General features: G+C 41.8%; 1 protein-coding gene across 3 annotated transcripts; it reads left to right on the top strand.

The window, feature by feature from the left end:
* Positions 1–4,658: 4,658 nt before the first annotated feature.
* Positions 4,659–16,788, top strand: MEAK7 (MTOR associated protein, eak-7 homolog). 3 transcript variants are annotated; one of them, XM_030458031.1, is made up of 9 exons: positions 4,659–4,749; positions 5,198–5,301; positions 6,447–6,623; positions 9,275–9,505; positions 10,170–10,314; positions 10,920–11,360; positions 12,601–12,719; positions 13,888–14,067; positions 14,907–16,788. In XM_030458031.1, exons 3-9 carry the CDS (start codon positions 6,456–6,458, stop codon positions 15,036–15,038), a joined length of 1,416 nt encoding a protein of 471 aa, XP_030313891.1. In that variant the 5' UTR covers positions 4,659–4,749; positions 5,198–5,301; positions 6,447–6,455; the 3' UTR covers positions 15,039–16,788. The 3 variants fall into 3 exon arrangements, with proteins under 3 accessions (XP_030313891.1, XP_008489927.1, XP_030313892.1); XM_008491705.2 differs by having other exon boundaries at positions 4,700–4,781; positions 14,907–16,782; XM_030458032.1 differs by lacking the exon at positions 4,659–4,749 and adding an exon at positions 5,012–5,102 and having other exon boundaries at positions 14,907–16,782.
* The last annotated feature ends 512 nt before the right edge of the window (positions 16,789–17,300 follow it).

Below are 17,300 nucleotides of genomic sequence, written 5' to 3'. Positions count from 1 at the left end.
TGTCATCATCTGCCCCTAAAAACTTTCTCTTGTATTTCACCTGCCCTGCACTTCCTCCATTCAATACCCTGAAACCAAGCTAGCACGTAACAGACATGGGAATCAGCTTTTTCTTGACACAAATATCTTTTAAGAACAGCAAAGTCAGTCCTGGTTCAATATTTTTTATTCTTAAAGTATATAGAAATTTTGTCTAACTGATAATTTGCAGTGTTGTGTTGTGTTTTTTTTTTAAAGAAAATCAGCATAACAACAGAGCACTTCCTCCACATTCTCCCAAGGTGAAAGCACCAGAAGTATTTCTTCTCATTCCAGGTTTTCATTTCTCTGAATGTGGAAACCAGAAATCAGCCTGGTCACCACCTCACAGCTGCATTAGAGCTCCATACTTAAGCCCTAGAATATTTCCAGAGGTAAATTATCACACCTTTCAGCTTTTTGGCCTAGCCATGAAGTAATTTCACTCAGCTCTACCCACAAAGCACCTCTAAATCCCAGAATAATAAAAGGATGGAGAGGATCTCTGGGTCCATCCCCTTCTGAAAACACCTGCTGCAGTGTTTTAAAGACAAGGCCAGGGCAGCTGAGCAGAACATCATCCTCATTTTGCCCTCACTATGGGTGATGCATTTCTCCCAGTCACCAGGATCTTGTCCACAGCTCAGAGGAATCTTCATCATCTAGATAAATGCAAGACATGCAACAGTTTGATATTAAGGCACTGCAGTTTTGCTGCAGACATGGAGGCTGCATCCCAGTGAAGTCTTTCAGTGAACAGGAGGCTTTCAGCCCCTCTCTAAGTACATTTTCTCATATGCCATCATCTTTACCTACAAACAGATTTACTCCTTTCTTTTCCCTTTTCCTTTTCCATTTCCTTTCCTTTTCTATTTCCTTTCTTTTATTTTAATTTTCTTTTCAATTTCCTTTTCCTGTTCCATTTCCTTTCCTTTTCTTTTCCTTTTCCTTTCCTTTTCAATATCCTTTCCATTTCCTTTCCTTTTCCTGTTCCACTTCCTTTCCTGTTCCATTTCCTTTCCTTTTCTTTTCAATTTCCTTTCCTTTTCTTTTCCTTTCCTTTTCCATTTCCTTTCCTTTTCTTTTCCTCTCCTCTCTCTTCTCTTCTCTTCTCTTCTCTTCTCTTCTCTTCTCTTCTCTTCTCTTCTCTTCTCTTCTCTTCTCTTCTCTTCTCTTCTCTTCTCTTCTCTTCTCTTCTCTTCTCTTCTCTTCTCTTCTCTTCTCTTCTCTTCTCTTCTCTTCTCTTCTCTTCTCTTCTCTTCTCTTCTCTTCTCTCTGTCCCTTTCTTTCTCCATTTAAAGCAGGGAGTTGGTTACTAGCAGGCAGAGGTTTTTGTAAAGGGAAGTGCAAAGACTTGCAAAACCCAGAACTTCCTTTGTGACTACCTAAGGCTGCAGTGCTGATTTCACAGCCAGGCTCTTTCTTTTACCCATAAATGGCAATCCCAGAAAAACCAGAAGCCAAATCAGGTAAGTGACTGCAAGGTTGGAGCTGCCACAGCAGCCAATGAAATGCAGAGCTGAAAAATACATATATAAAAGGGCACCAGTGTGTAGGTTTGGACTATACCTTTTAAAGTCAAAGGAGTTTTGTGCTGAGGCCACATTAGAAGAAAATCAGTGGGCTGAGCCAACAACTGCTTTCATCAAATATCAGAACTTTTGCAAGATTTCACTTCCTGTGACTGTAGATGGCTTGTAAAACTCCACATCAACATGGAAACAGGAACAACAGAGCCTTAATGCCATTAAGAAGAGTCACAATGACTTTTTGTGTTCATTAGACCCTAAAATATGAACAAGGATCTTTTATAATTTAGCTGCACCATCAAATTTGACCTCTTTTGCAAAGGGCAGAGTTCTGCAATATACTGTTAACTAAAATGCTAAGAACTGGGAACTTCCCAGTATCAAATAAGTCCCCCCCATGTGTCTTAAAATAACTGCTATGGGCTGGTAATTTTGAAGCCAAATTACTTGTTTGGAAGTATAGTCCCAATCTCCCCCTTCTCAAACCCTAAAAGGGGAATATACCCCCAAAATATCCTGCTGAAAAGTTATGGTATCACCATTCCTTGGAGTTCATAAAATTCTCTGATGCCTGTGGCCTGAGAAGTCTGGTTTTGTGCTCAGTACATGTGTGAATGCAGGTAATTATAAGCTCTTTGGAACAGAAATCATCTCTATCTCTCTGTCTCCATGGTCTGGTACAACAGGAGCAGCAGCTCTCAGCTGCTCTTTAATAAGAACAGAGCTGAAGGTGTATCATATCAAAGGGGAATCAGAATGATTCTCTACATCACTGCCACAATCTTAACATATCCATACACACAAGCTGCAAAAAATTCTGTCTGTACTAGCTAAAGACAGGAAAAATAGAATTTTAAAGAAACTAAAAGATTATCTAGGTGAAATAGACATGCTTGGTATAAACACACATCTCATAATTTACATTCAAGAGTGCTGCCTTGCAGTAATTCCCTTTAACTGCAAGAAGATATTGTTAGAATTACCTGGAACAAAGGCCATTTAGTTTTTTTATAGTCTTGGCAAACAAAAAACCCCAAACCTACTCCATTTTATGTGAGTCAAAGGTATATGGTTCTTTTGGGCTTTTGTGGGTTTGTTTTTTTCACTCTGGAAACAAAACCACATCTATCTGTAGGTCACAAAATTAGCCACAATTATTTCCAGAGCTCTCTTCTCCCTCGTTTTTTAAATACAATGTAATCTTGAATGTCCTTAAAACTGCTTCTTACTGTATTCTCTCTTTCTGAGTGACAAAAACCAAGTGAGACACCTAACTAGCTCAGTTAGAGCACCTGGAAATACCTGTGAGGAGCTGACTAGTTAGTTATAGAGTGTTGCAAACCATTACCTGTATGGACCAGGTTTCTAGCTTGACTTTATATACTCCTGGTGCAAAAAAGGCTTTAAAAGGTGTTAGGCTGTGACCTGGAAACTTTCCCACAGCAGGAGCCTATCTATGCAACTAGTTCCCCAGGAACAGAGTTTTATTGTCATGCTCCATATTATGTTGGTGGAGTTAATGGGAAAGAGGTGAAAACAAGTCCTTAAAGGAGCTTTTACTTCCACACACATGCAGTCTGTAAACCTGGGAATCTGAACACCCAGTCAACAGTCTGGAAGCACTCAGGGTAGGCTACACAGCTCACTTTCTAAACACACAATGCCCCTGTGTGGACAAAGAAGTCTCAAGCAGTTTGCAGATGATCTTTGCTGGATTTGTGTTCACATTACATGAATTCCCCATTCATTTCCTCAAGTCCTATGTCCTATGCTGATACAGTTTGATTCCATGACTCCAGTGATGCCCTGAATCAGGATCTATTTATTCAAACGTGACCATCATGGAATTCTGGTCAATGTGTTATGAACTCTGAGCTGGCAGCAAAAAGGATATTTTGCAGGTTTTTGTGAAGTTTTGCATACAACAAGTATAAAAAATATTATATTTTTTTTCAAAGGGTATTTTTGCAGCTTTATTGTGATTTTTACTAGGTGCAAAAGATTGGAGCTCTGTCATGGTTAGGAGGGAAAATTTTCTGCGTATAGAGATGCTTGGAGTGAAAACACTGGGATCAGATTACAACTAGCACTGAGATGCCAAAGCTGCTAACCTGTTCCATGGAATCTGGCTGCAGAAATGCAAACACCACCAACTCTGTGGGCATCTGCACAGCTTCCCCAAGGCTGGAAGGAGGCTCCACACCAGGTCTGGAGGCAAAAAAACCAACCAAGAGTCAGGGACACTGCAGGAATCGGGACTGGGAAGGCAAAAAAGGCTCTGATATGTTACAGGAACCAAATCCTGTGGCTGAAAAGAGAAAGGGAGCAATTCCTGGAGTAATGTAACCCAGTGGGAAAATTGTTAAAAAAACCCCAAAACCAACAACAAACCCACAAAAAAACCCCCCAAAACAACCAAACCAAACAACAACAAACCCAAAAACAAACAGATGAAAAAAACCAACACCAAACCCAAAACAAAACAACAAAGAAACCCCCAAACCCCAAACAAAACAAACCAAAAGAACAAGTACTGGGCCCAGTTCTGTCATTTTTCTCCTCAGTATCCCTATCCCGGCTGATTCCTCAGCTCTGTGTCTGTCCCTCTGCCCTTGGGAAGTCTTTGCCAGCCCTGAGACCCCAGTTTCACCTCTTCATTCACAAGTTTTTGTTTTCCTCTCCACTCCCATGGAAATTTACCAGCACCTGCATCCATACGTGCCTTTATATACATTACACATCCAATTACACATCCACCTTTTTCCTTCCCAGCTCAGACCAGGGTCATAAACGCTTTCTCCCACATCCCTTCCAGGAATCCACACTTTTAAAACCCTCAGCACAAGGTGGGGATTTTCTTTTCCTCAAGCCGGGGCTGCATTTTCACCTTGTTTTTAAACCCCGTTTTAGAGCCGCGGGGAGAGGAGAATCCCTGTGAGGAGGGAGCCCGCTCAGGAGGAAAAAACCCTCAAGAGAGAGGGGTCATTGCGGATTCCCGAACTTCCAGAGCTCGCAAGCTTCCTCCTCAACCCTTTCCACATCGGATTAAGGGTATATCCGCCTCTTCCCTTCATGTTTTACGGCTCATGGTGCCCGTTCTTCTCCGCCTCTTCCTGAGGGGACGGCCCCGCTCGGCGCCATCTCCGCCCCCGCCGCTCTCTGCTCCGCCCCGGCCGAGGGGGCCCGGGCCTCAGCTACCGGGGTGTGTGGGGGATTCTGAGGGAAAGAAAGAGGGTTCGGGGGGTGTAGAGGGGGTTTGGGGGTGTCTTGGAGGTAAGGAGAGAGCTGGGTCCGTATCCTCCCCTCCTGGAGCTTGGGGTCCGTCGCTTTGCGCCCATGGCTGCGATGGATGGGAAGGAAGGGGACGCGGATGTTGTCAGCTGCGGGTGGGGAGGGATGGGGTAAAATGAAATAAAATAAACGGGCAGAATGGCTAAATCTGAAGAGTTTTACACACACACCCCCCGTCCTTGGGTCTTGGCACCGCTTGTTCGGATGCTGACCGGAACAGCCCCGCCGGGACCGGACCGGAACCATCCCCCCCCCCCAGCTCCGGTTTGTGCTTCATGGGCTGAGGGAGCAGGGAACCCTTTTCTCCAGAGGTTCTCTTGTTAAATTAATCATTTCTGGATGGTTTGTTTGTCTTCCAGGTTGCAGCCGTTTCCATTCACCCGTGGATGTTTACCCCACGATCGACGTTTTCCTTCCTCCTCACGGGCAAACAGGGATTTGGGGTCTGTGGTGTTGAGTGAAGGTAAAAAAGCCCAACCCAGGTTCTTGTGTCTTAGCAAAGTCAGGGTCTGATAACCATGGAAAGATGGGATGAGGCTAAAAAAAAAACAGCCCTGGGTCAGCTGAAGGGTTGATCTGCAAGAAGAAATTCCCCTGGAACTGGGAATCCTCCAACCAAAAGTGAGAGCCAGAAAGGACCTGGAGTTTGTGGAGAGAAAACGACAAAAAAAGATGTTTTATCCCATCCCTCATCTTTATGTTGTCACCCTGGGAGGACTGGAGGACCATTTACACTGGTGACTGGTGTTGCTGTCCCAGTGGAATGTGGGGTTTCAGGCCCTGCTATGGCACTCTTGGGTGCTGTGCTGGTCCAGGGAAAAAGTCCCAGCATGTGGTTCAGAAAACATTGAAAAATGATGTATCCCTAAAACTGGTGAATTCTGGGGCAGTGAGAGGAATCACAGTTATATCATTCAGTGTGTAAAACAAGCAAACTCTAAGGCAGTAGCCCCTGCCAACCTTATTTCTGTGGGTACCAGCTCTCAGCAATTTATTGATTCATATGAAGTGGTTTTGACAAGTCTTGAGTTGTCTTCCTAAATGATTCTGTTGCTGTGTTTCTTGGCAGCTCTTTACATGATTTTTGTGTTAAATCCTTAGAAAAAAACATTCTCATGTCATCTTCAGAGACTTCACAGTGGTGGTGGTGTAGTGCTACGTGTTACTGGCAGATTTAGCATCAGTCTATTAATGCATCAGAAAGATGTGGCATAATCTGTCATAAATAATCCATAATCATGGCTCTTCATGTTACTGATGCATTCCAGCTGACAGACTCATGGTCACTTTGCCCAAGCTAATTTAATCTTTGGATCATATTGGTTTTTCCATTTGATAAGAGTTGAATGAGGTTTGAAGTGGTAAACAGGGTGGTCTTAGCAGTGAGCTGGCAGATTGTTATATTCTGCTGCACAGTTACTCTTCAACTTCATGAAGTCTCAGTAACTACAGAAACTAAACATTATTTTAGCAATAGTCTCCTGGAAAGCAATTAATTTGCTCCTCTTGTATAACTTGCACTGGTATGTTGGTCTGTTTCTTTCATGGATATTGTGATACCTTTCTGTGCTTACTGGTTATTTTTTAATTCCTTTTCCTTTGCTTCAGGTTGAAAAGATGGGAAATGCAGAAAGCAGTGTCTATCAAAATCACCTTTCCAGATTTCTTCCTGAGGAGCAGTCTGACATTGATGGACTCTTTGATACCTTATCAGGGTCGAGTGGCTCATCTGGAACAAAAAATGGCAAAGCTACAAAGAAAACTGTGACTCTGGCAGCACTACAGGTAAGACATTCTATTATCCTTGATATATTTGGGAAATAATGCATTGAATATAATTCCAGTGAGAAATTAAAGATGTGACAATTGTTACTTTCTAAGGATTCCTCATCTCAATTCAATACTTAACATTTTGGGGCAGCATGAGTATTTAACTTTTTCCTACAGTATGAGTACTGACTTTCAGGTTTGTATTTATCTCTGAAACTGCATTGTTGGGTCCATCTGAAGCTTTCCTGATTCTGAAGTAAGTTGGGACATAGGAATATATTTTTCAGAAACCTAAAAAATGGCTAGTCTCAACTTATGTGCTTATTTACACATTTTCTTGAGAAGCTGTCACCATGCCAGCTTGTATTTGGTTATATTTTTTTATATCTCAGATCTTCTCACTTGCATTAAAAGGAGAGGGTTCAATTTTGATTGATTAAGCTGTGGCTCCTGTTTTATCTAATTAAGATACATTATGCTTTCTGATTAGCTTTGCATTCATTTTCTAATCAAGAAAGATGGGGAAATTGATTTGTTGCAATACTTGATAACTTCAGTTAGGCAGAAGCCAAGCAGCCAAATGAATACAGTATTGAAAGTGACTTTTTTTTTATATGTGCTACACAGTTAATGGAATCAAATTAAAACTCCAGGAGAGATGTAAGGTATTTTAAGTTATTTAGGAGTGCATTTGCCTGGCTGTTTCTTAGCTGTCACCAGTTTGGAAGTAGTGTTGCTGCTGCCCTACCTTCCAGCACTAATATGACCAAGAACCTGGTCCTTGGTGTCTGTTTTTTTTTACTGGGACCTGGAAGAAATTCTTTCTGGCTTTGCCCCCAGGTCACTGTGACATTTCTCTTTTCCCATCCTGCCCTTTTGGTTGCCAACTTAAATGAAAAAAAATCTTTTGAAAGACAGCCTGTAGGTGTGTGATTCCTTAGTGCAGGGACTGTTGTGGTGCTGGCATGCCTGCCTCATGGGTGTTTATGCTCATGCCTGAACTAGATGGAGTTGGAACAACCTGGTGACATTGACAGGGCCCCAAGTATAACATAACCTCTTGTCCTTTGCTCAGGCTCAGTCCTTACTAGAAGGAAACTCCATGGCCTCTGAACCAGAAAAGGCTGCACTGTGCAGCTAGGAAGCAGGTAGAGCAGGTATCTCTAGATATTTTCTTGAGGCCATTTAAGAGAAGGATTTTAAGCTGGCAGAGGTGTGTGTTAGATGTTTATGGAAGCTTCCCTTTTTGCAGTCCTCCTTCCCACCATGGGACTGCTCCCTGGAATAGCTGTGAGCAGAACAGAACAGCACAACTTAAGTGGTGGGTGGGAAAGAGTAGGGAGTAGGTAGGTAATACCAGCATGAAGCAAAAAGCCCTGGAGTAGGGTGTTTTAAATCATGTTCCCTGCAGCTTCTCTCACCTCAGGCTCATGTAGCACTTCCAGAAATCCCCTTGAAGGGGATGAACCCCCCCTGTGAGCATCCCTCCCTCCCACTGGAATGTGCCAGACTCTGGCTGCTCATTCTGCTTCTGTGGAAATCAATGGGAGTTTTACCACTGATGTCAACAAAAGCAGAGCAGGGCTTGGCACATTGGGTCCCATCCTACAAGCACAGCAACAGCCATTACCAGCAAAGCTCTGGTGGCTTCAACAGGAGTGGGACTGAGCCAAAAATAGATTGGGAATGGGATGGATAATGGTGAACAGAGCTGGAGTGCTGTTACCCAGGTGGGGCTCCATGGATTTTCAGCACAGTTCCCAGGGGGCTGTTCCTAAGAGTCAAGTCAGATGTTCAGCATGTTACACACAGGGCTTTGCATGGCAAGGACACTGTGTGATCATCTCCTTGTGTGTGGATATGTTTGGGATGATTTATTTTTAAACCCTGTCATTATTTTGAATGCTGTGGCAGTTGTCTTGAATCCAGAGCCAGATGTTTCCCACAGTGCTGTGATGCATGATGATGTCTACCACTTAGATTTCCATTAAAAGGGCCAATTCTGCACTTTTGGTGAAGGTTTTTTGATTCTGACTGTCTTAACAGCAGAGACACCTTATAAAAATTGGGTGATCTCAGTTTTGTTCCCTGCTAGAATTAGATTTTGCTATGCAAAACTTCTCAGAATTTTTTTTCTATGTCTGCATGTAGGGTTTAACCACATTGCCTGCAGTGTACTGAGGCCAAAACTGAGAGATGGAAGGAACTTTATTTTCTTTTTGGTTTTAGTATCTGTGAGCTCCAGTACCAAAAGCAGAGTAAAACAATTGTAAATGTTGGACTGGCAGAATTGTAAAACTTTATATGGAGTTATATGGAAACCTTTTGCAAATATCCTGTTAAAACTTTCCAGTGGTTTGGTTTTCTTTAAGTCCATGGCATTTGTAGCAAAAAAAACCCAAAAGTATCAACTTCAGTCACTAAATTGTATTGGAAAGGAGCTACTATAAAAATCAGAGTATTTTTTTCATCATGGAAAACCAGTCCTTTGACAGGTTTATTGCTGATAGTAGCTACTTCATATTGAAATCTCTCTCATATGTAGGAATATGTATTCATATTCACATGTAGGAATATCTCAGCTGTATATCTCAGCTCAGATTAGCTGGAATATGTTACTTATTCTTAATTTTTAAAGTATGTTATTTGGTGTTTTCTCTCTGCAGGCATTTACACGGGAGCCACTGCCACAGCAAATGTGTCTTCGGTTATACAATGGGATGAGAAGTATTGACCTGCCTGGGAAACCATCTGGGCTGTGTGAGCAGATTGTTAAGGAGCAGTTTGTAATTTTTATGTCAAACCTCTTAAAAGGGAATGCAGATGAGAAGATTACCATAATCATGAGAATGATCTCCAAGACAAAAGGACCCGTGAAGGGCAAGCAAATCCAAGAGGTACACAGGTAGCTGAATGTGTGCTGGGGGGACAGTAGGAGAACAGATGAGTAGGTAATTAAAATTAAAATTGTATTAAAAATGTATTTTTAGAGCACAAGATTCTCAACATTGATTCCTGACTTATGAGTTTTTAAAAAAAAGTTTTTTTGAGAGCCAGGATCAGTTTTTTGGGGAATGCAGTAATTGTTTTAGTTGATGGTTCACAGGCTTACCTGAAGGGTGCAGATTTAAGAGCCAGTAAGGGTTTTGGTGTATCTGGTGCTTCTGGGAACTCAGCAAAATGGTTTCTAGAGCTTGAATTGCAGGATAGGTGGGTGAATCAAACACAGAGCTTGCAAGGTGGGAGAGTGAGATCTCACAAACCAGTAATTCACAAGCAGCTCTTACTGCTGCAGTGTTTGGACCTCCTTTCTCTCTTTCATGCCATGTTTTGTGGAGATGCTTTGTGAAGTAACGTTTCCAAAATGTCTTGAAAAAGGATACCAATCAAGAGCTATGACACTGAAACTGCATTTCTGTTATTTCTGGTTTGTCATGAGATGTTTCTGTCACTGCTATTACAGCATTAGTACTACTTGACTTTTTTACCCAGAAAGTCCTTTGAGGTTCTTGGTAATTTTATTTAAGAAATGCCAAAATGGTGATGTTTTAACCTTTTTAGTTCACAGAGGATCTGATCACATCTGTAGTCCACGTGCTGAATTACAGGAAGGAACTGAAAGGTTGGAGTTTGGAGAATACTAGGGATTCTACAAGTGGAGTAAAGGCTCTGGCTACTCAGCTGCTATCAGAATTAAAGTTTGCAGGTAAGTGCCACAGTGTGGTGTATCCCAGAAGGGCACAGAGCTCAGGTAATCACTGTCTCACCAGAATATTTCTCCTCTTTGAATTGAAATGCTGAGACCAAGATTTCAAACCTAGTGCTTCCTTAATTACTTGGGAATTTTATTTATTTTACTTTACCACCTTCCTTAAATTCAGGTGAGTTTAGGTTTGATGTCCTGGTTTAAGTGGAGATGCAAAACTCTTTGTCCTGGAACATGTCTGTTTTACCTGACTTGCAGGTAATGGGCATTTAGATGCATGTGCAGGTATTGCTGTCCTCTTGCAAACCACAGATTTACCTTTGCACTCTTGCAATAATATTTTGCTGTCTTGCAAAGAGCATCTCCTGTGCTGTCACCAGCTTCTTAACCATGACAGACCAACCAGTGGATGTCACAGGCAAATGTTTCTCAGTTCTCTGGATGCATCTGCTTAATGTAGTTGACACTTCACTGTTTCTGGTTCCTTTCATCCGTGATTTCAGGTCCATTAAAATAAAGGAAAACTGTGTTTACACTTAAAAAATCAACTGATTCTTTTCCAGAGTGAAAAGAGGCTTCATGCTGTTTCTTTGTGTCTTATTTAGATGGGACAAAACCTGTGGGTCCTCAGCTGATGGAGACAGATTTTGATCAAAGTGTCATTCAGGACTGGGTGTACCGAGTTCCACAGATCTCAGTTTTCCTCAGTGTTGTTGTCAGGCAAGGCCTCCATGTTCTGCACTCCCTCCTGGACCAAACCAAAGACACAGTCAACCTGGTCCCAGGCTGCAAAGGCATCAAAGGAAGAGGACTTGCAAGTCTCTTTGACCTCCCATCCATCATGTACATCAACTCCCACCTGCCTGCAGAGCTGCAGCACAAGTGGCACCTTCTGTTTTCTTCTAGATTTCATGGAGAGAGCTTTTCACAGTTATGTGCACATGTAGTCAACAGAGGTCCTTGCCTTGTGATCTTAAAGGACTCAGATGGTTATATCTTTGGTGGGTTTGCATCTCACTCCTGGGAAGTGAAGCCACAGTTTCAAGGTAAAACTCACTTTGTTTTTTAGAGTCTTTGATGGCTCTGCTAAACATTGCCTGTTCTGTAGAGGTACAAGAATACTGTCCACTTCAGGGACACTTTACTTTTGTGACACATACTGCTTTTACACTCCAAGTGTATTTTCCTGGGGCAAAAAGAGCAGTTGTTTTAAAAAAATTATAAAATCTGTGCTAAATTATTCCTGCTTTGTACCCATTTAGGCATATTACAGTTTGTCTGTTGTGTGATCAGTTTTTTCAAATTTCAAGACTTACTGATCATGGCACAAGTTTTCAGTGAAATCCAGAGCTGCAGAGGCTGAAAATGATGTGTAAAAATGAAGGAAACAGAGCAAAGATGAGGAATTAGAGTTTATAGATAAAGTATCCAGCAGATGGCAGCCTTCTATCTCAGAACAGCTGAGCCAAACATCAGGTTACTCCTCCTGTTGCTGTTTGGGCACTGTTTTCCTTTTAAAATCCAGCCCCAAAAGGATGCTTTGGTCAAGCTGAATGATTTGTTCCTTTGAAACCTCTGACAAGAAGAGAGGAGGGTTTTTTTGTAACTCTTAGGTAGGAACTTTGGTGATGGCGTTCCAAAAAAAAACCCAACTGTGGACTCTGTATAATTTGCCCTGCTGGGAAGCCTCATTTCTGCTCATTTCCTATATTAATTGGTATTTGAGAATCTGATAATGACCCCAGCCAATAAATATAATATTCTATGACATTACACAAAACTTCCCTTGTATTTTTTCCCTGATAGAATGGCACGTAGGGTACCAGAAAATCACACCACAGGTCCCTCTGGATGCCAAAAAATGAAAATTGTGCTCTAAATCAGTGACCCTGCAGGGATCTCTGTATCTGACAGTCAGAACTAAGGATGTCAGCACTCACATCAGTTTGAACAGGTCTGGTGATTGGCCAGGTTTAGATGAGGCACTGCAAGCCTGTGATGGGTGCACCCTTCCCCAGTGCTGTGCTGTGCTGGTCATGCCTCTGACTCTGCCCTTGGTCACAGCCATAAAACCACATTGATTTCTGTGACCCTGCACAGAGTTAACTGAGAATAAACAATAGCTCCAGATCTTGATGAGAGATAGGTATTGGCTGGCTGAGGTCATAGCTGCTGTCTTTGATTTATTCAGCTGTATTCCTTCAATAATTTTTTTTTTCTGTCCTATTTGTAGGCAAGTTTAGTGCTTGGCTTGTTGTCTGACCTCAGATGTTTTTCTTTTTCCAGGTGACAACAGATGCTTTCTGTTTTCCATTTTCCCCTCTCTTGCTGTGTACACATACACAGGGTATAATGATCACTACATGTATTTGAACCATGGCCAGCAAACAATGCCCAATGGACTTGTAAGTAGAAAGAAATGACAATTCAAGAAGCTGGATTTGTGGCTGGTGTGGGGAAGTGTTTTCTGGTTTTTTGCTTCTGTTCCTGTGAGCAGATTTATTTCCCTTGTTGTTCTCTGCAGACTTTTTCATCCCTCCTCTCTGATATTTGTGCCACAGTTTTACTAGGAGAATTTGTTGGGTTTTTCTTCCCATTAAAGTGTGAAGTGTGAACTAGGGGTGGTGCTGGTGAATCACTTCCAGTGCTGACAGAGTCTACACTTTTCTTTACATTGGTAGGTATAGTGAAGCACTGAGTCAGCTAAGATGGAGTTTATTACCCCAAGGAGGTGGGATTTATGTGGGTTACATTCATGAAGGTTCTGGAAGGAAATCTTTTTGCCATGTTTGTTTATCATGCAAGCCCTTTCTAGAAGTCTGTTTGCTAGAAGAGTGGTCACCAGGTATCCACAGCACTGCAGCAGCCCAGGCCAAGTGGATCCATGTCAGGGAGGATCCTTCCACTGGTTGTTCTCACAGCCACTGGAGTTGCTTTTCACATTATGGAAAGCTGAGAACTGGGATTACAGAACTGGAGCTCAGGAGTTGGATGCAGGCTGCTGCTGGTGTGGGATTCCAGTGGCAGAAAGGCCTTTTACTCAAGTCCACAAATGAGCTCTCCAGATGCAGAGGTTTCTACAGGACTGCAGCACTACCTACTTAGAAAAGTGCTTTACATTTTTTGTGGCATGATGAGACCAGAACTTTGGAAAATGCAGCAGTCTGGAGTAAAATTGCTCTAGAGAAAGCAAACAGCATCAAATGACATGATTTCTTTCAGTAGATATTTTTCTAAATGGAAGAGAGGAAAAAACCCAGAGCACTTTCACTCTGTTTAAAATGGAAATAGTAGTAGCTGAGAAACAAAAGCCAGTCAGCTGGATTTCTGGCACAGCACACAGCTGGAGTGGCTGCAGCTGCTGGGGTTCTGTAAAGTCTAGAGGGAGGACAGTAGCACTCAGGGAAATCCTTGTTCATCTTTAAGAATAGTGGATTTGGGTACAGAAACCTGAGCTTTTTCACCTGCCTGTGGAAATGGGACACAAATCCTGAAAAATTACAATTTATACTCTGGGTTCCTAACTTTCCCAGTCTGTTCTACACCTGCTCAGTGCTCTGCTCTGCTTCCCAGGGGATGGGAGGACAGCATGAATACTTTGGGCTCTGGATAGACAGTGACTATGGGAAGGGACACAGCAAAGCCAAACCTCGCTGCACCACCTACAACAGCCCCCAGCTGTCAGCAAAGGAGGAATTCACACTGGATGCCATGGAAGTCTGGGCAGTGGGAGACCTCCCTGAACGTGTTGGGGTAGGTGGACATGCAAAACTTGCAGTTTTCTAGTGAAACACTGTCTCTTTATTGTAAAGAATAATGTTTTTTTTTTTTTAACTGGCCCCCTGGTCCTGTATTTTTTTTAGCATAGCAGTAGTGGAACTGTAAGGATGCCAACAAGACAGACAGTTTGGAGCCAGGAGGTGACAGAGTCAGAAGAGCAGGGCCTCATTCTGAATTTCAAAAAGACTTTGTGATATTGAGGAATGATCTCCATAAGAAACCTCCTTGCAGGGGCTCAGTAAAACCCAGTGTTTGTAAAGCATAAAGGAAGCACTGGAAGCTCAGAGGTAAAGCCTCATCTGTAGCTCAGGAAGAGAAACCAAAAGATTTCTTAATCAGTAACTTTAAATTTATGTTCTTTTATGATAACTGTATGTGACTTGATTAATTCTAGATTCCTGCACCTGCTTTATTTCTGGAAATAAGTAGGAGACTTCTTTTCAGTCTCCTCTGTCCTTGCAGTTTATTCTCTTATTAAACTGCCTGAACAATTACAAAAAATGTTGAATTGCCCTCGAATCTCTTCTGTAAAAAGAAGCTCACATCTGCACTTCCAACTGAGGTCAGGTTAACCAGGAGGTTCTGGCTGCCTTGTAACCTGACTGAACTTGAAAGAGTTGAGTTTCATCTCAGGAAAGGTTTATGGCTGCTTTGTGTAACTGCAGCAATAAAAACCTTTTGATGGATCCCAGTGAACCCTAAACGCCTTCCTTGGAAAGTGTACCCTGGAGTATTACCTCTTCCTTATAGCCTGATACTGATTCAGTCATAATGAAATGTTAAATTGACTCTTATTTAATGTTATTTTGCAGACAAAAGGTAAGAAGAGTATCCTGGATGTGGATCCTGAGGCTCAGGCCCTGCTAGAAATGACAGGAAAATGTCGGCAGAGCGAAGGGCTACGGGAGCCTGCTGGAGAGGATGAGGATGATGAGAACTACTAAAAGAATCACAAAAAGGATCACAAAACCCCCTCATTTTTCTCTTTCTCCTGGGTGTTAAATGTTCCTTCTTCCTCATTTGTTTTTTCCTTACATTGACCTAATTGTATGGGACAGAGCTGATGTATTTATGTAACATTTAGGTCCAATACAATACCCTGCCTGAAGGGATTTTTTTTTTGAGGAGGAGGACAGGAAAAAAATGACTAGGTAATTAATTATTAGACATCTCTAAGTTCTATCAGAGTATGAATTTTCTAGCATTCCTGTTAGATTATCTCTGCATACACAATTAAAACCAAAAGAAGTCGTTATGACAGTATGGCTTACTGAATTGGAGAATTTATATGTATTTATACAAAGAATGTTCAAGGCACTGATTAAAGCTCTTTTACCTCAGCTGCACATATTTGCATGCAATGAAATCAGTCAGTGAAGCTTGCAAAATGTAATGACATTTTATATTGGTAAGTTTAGAATAGTCCCCATGATTCCATTTGAAAGATGCTATTAATTTGCATTGCTCCCCTTAAAGCATTAAATTTTCATGCTTTCTAAGTCACATTTTCAGCAAGTTTCTCTGTGAGCTGTAAGATGTCCAGAATGCTACCTCTACAGCACCCAGTTTCATAATATTACACTACACCTTAAAATACTTCAGATATTTCTGTGCAAGTTTGCCTTCAGAGGCAGAATTTCCTTTTTAAACTCAGCCACTGGGAGGCATCCAGCCAAACTTATCCTAAAAATGTGCCATACCTCCAGCAGAAATTCTCTAGGGGAGGTCCCTTCTTTAGTAGGCTCACTGGAGTAAAAGATCAGGCTGTAAAAAGGATTAAGAAAGAAGCATCCACAGTTAATTGGGAATAAAAATAAATCTAGGTGATGTCTGTAACGTGTTTAAAGAGGATTGCTGTACAGTAAACTTTGATCCCTCACTATTCATCACTACTGCATTATGGAAAAGGATGCCCACAATGTGAAGTGTCATGAGTAGGCTGGGGGTTTTGCTCTGTCTTAGTGGCTGTTTACCAGTTTCATCAAAAACCTCTTCTACTCAGGGCTTTTTCTACTTGAATCTGTTCACATCTATCAGTAATTATTAGTCTGACCTTGCTAATTGCATGTGTAATTAACTTGTGAAAAATAACCCTTGTGTCTACCAGGGGCTGTCATTTCTAACTCTGCAAATTGTGTTTGGTTATTACTATGTAGGAGCCATCACTCTTTTTCCTCCTGGGGAAAAGGGCTCCATCAAATCCTTTCTCCTAGTATGAGTTTGTTTTCCATGCAGCTTAAAGAAAGAAAAAAGTGCTGTAACATTCTATAAAATTGCTTTATGTGCCCTTCCTTCAAATCCTTTCCCTTAGTGTTTCCTTGTATGTGATCTTTTTTCATTTTTCCCCCATCTGATGTTATTCAGAATATTCCAAACTGGCTCCCTATGAAAAATCTGCCCTTGTGCCTTAGTGTAGAGCTGATTTAAAAAAAAAATAAATTATATTAAACAATATGAATTTAACCTTGAGAGGAGAGCATGAAGAAATCACTCCAGCCAGGCATCCTGGAACCATGCTGTGCACTTTGTATGCTCCCTGAACTAATGATGGGGGCATATGTGCTGTCTGTTCAGCCCAGAGTATGCTCTGAAGGTCCTCAGCTCCTCTCCTTTTACCTTGTATTTGCTTAAAGCAGACATTCTCCCAAGTTTGTAACACACAGAAAAAAACTATAAGCATTAAAAGATTTACACCGTTGCTTTTGTACAGTTGTCTTCTCTCTGTATTTTAATAAGGACTTTAAATGGTAGGAAGTAGGAGTGCTGTGTAACCAGCCAGGATATGATGTTGTAAGTGTGGTGATTGGGTTTTGGTCTGATATTCTCCAACTCCTCCTCTGAGTCTCAGGGGTTTCCTCCACTGAGGCACTGACTGAGCAGACTTAAGTTCATGGCATGGGATATTGTTCAGTTTCTGCAGTTCCACATAAAACAACCAACCAGACTTCCTTTCCCTTCCACTAGAAGGCAGAGACTTCTCTTTGAGGACTGGAAACTATCAGCCAGGATTTTTTTTTTTACAAAACCCCTCACAAGCAGACACCTTTCAGACTGTATCTGGGGAGGGTGGGTGGCACAAAGCTACTTTTCACCCCAAAACACTTCAGTGGGCAGGTTTTCTGTGATTGAAGGTAGCAGCATAGCTGGTTCTTTCTAGGCTATGAATCCAAAACGTAATCCTGCTTCAATATCATTTTGTGAAGATC

Source organism: Calypte anna, chromosome 11 (assembly GCF_003957555.1).
Source record: "Calypte anna isolate BGI_N300 chromosome 11, bCalAnn1_v1.p, whole genome shotgun sequence".
Lineage (NCBI taxonomy): Eukaryota > Metazoa > Chordata > Aves > Apodiformes > Trochilidae > Calypte > Calypte anna.
The sequence above is the reverse complement of the archived record's forward strand: the minus strand, read 5'-3'. Positions and strand labels throughout refer to the sequence as shown.

Bases quoted from the DNA above. Each gene is read 5' to 3' on its own strand.
- MEAK7 (XM_030458031.1), top strand. From the start codon at position 6,456: ATGGGAAATGCAGAAAGCAGTGTCTATCAAAATCACCTTTCCAGATTT. The intron at 11,361-12,600 runs GTAAAACTCACT...TTCTTTTTCCAG, and splicing joins AGTGAAGCCACAGTTTCAAG to GTGACAACAGATGCTTTCTG. The intron at 12,720-13,887 runs GTAAGTAGAAAG...TCTGCTTCCCAG, and splicing joins AAACAATGCCCAATGGACTT to GGGATGGGAGGACAGCATGA.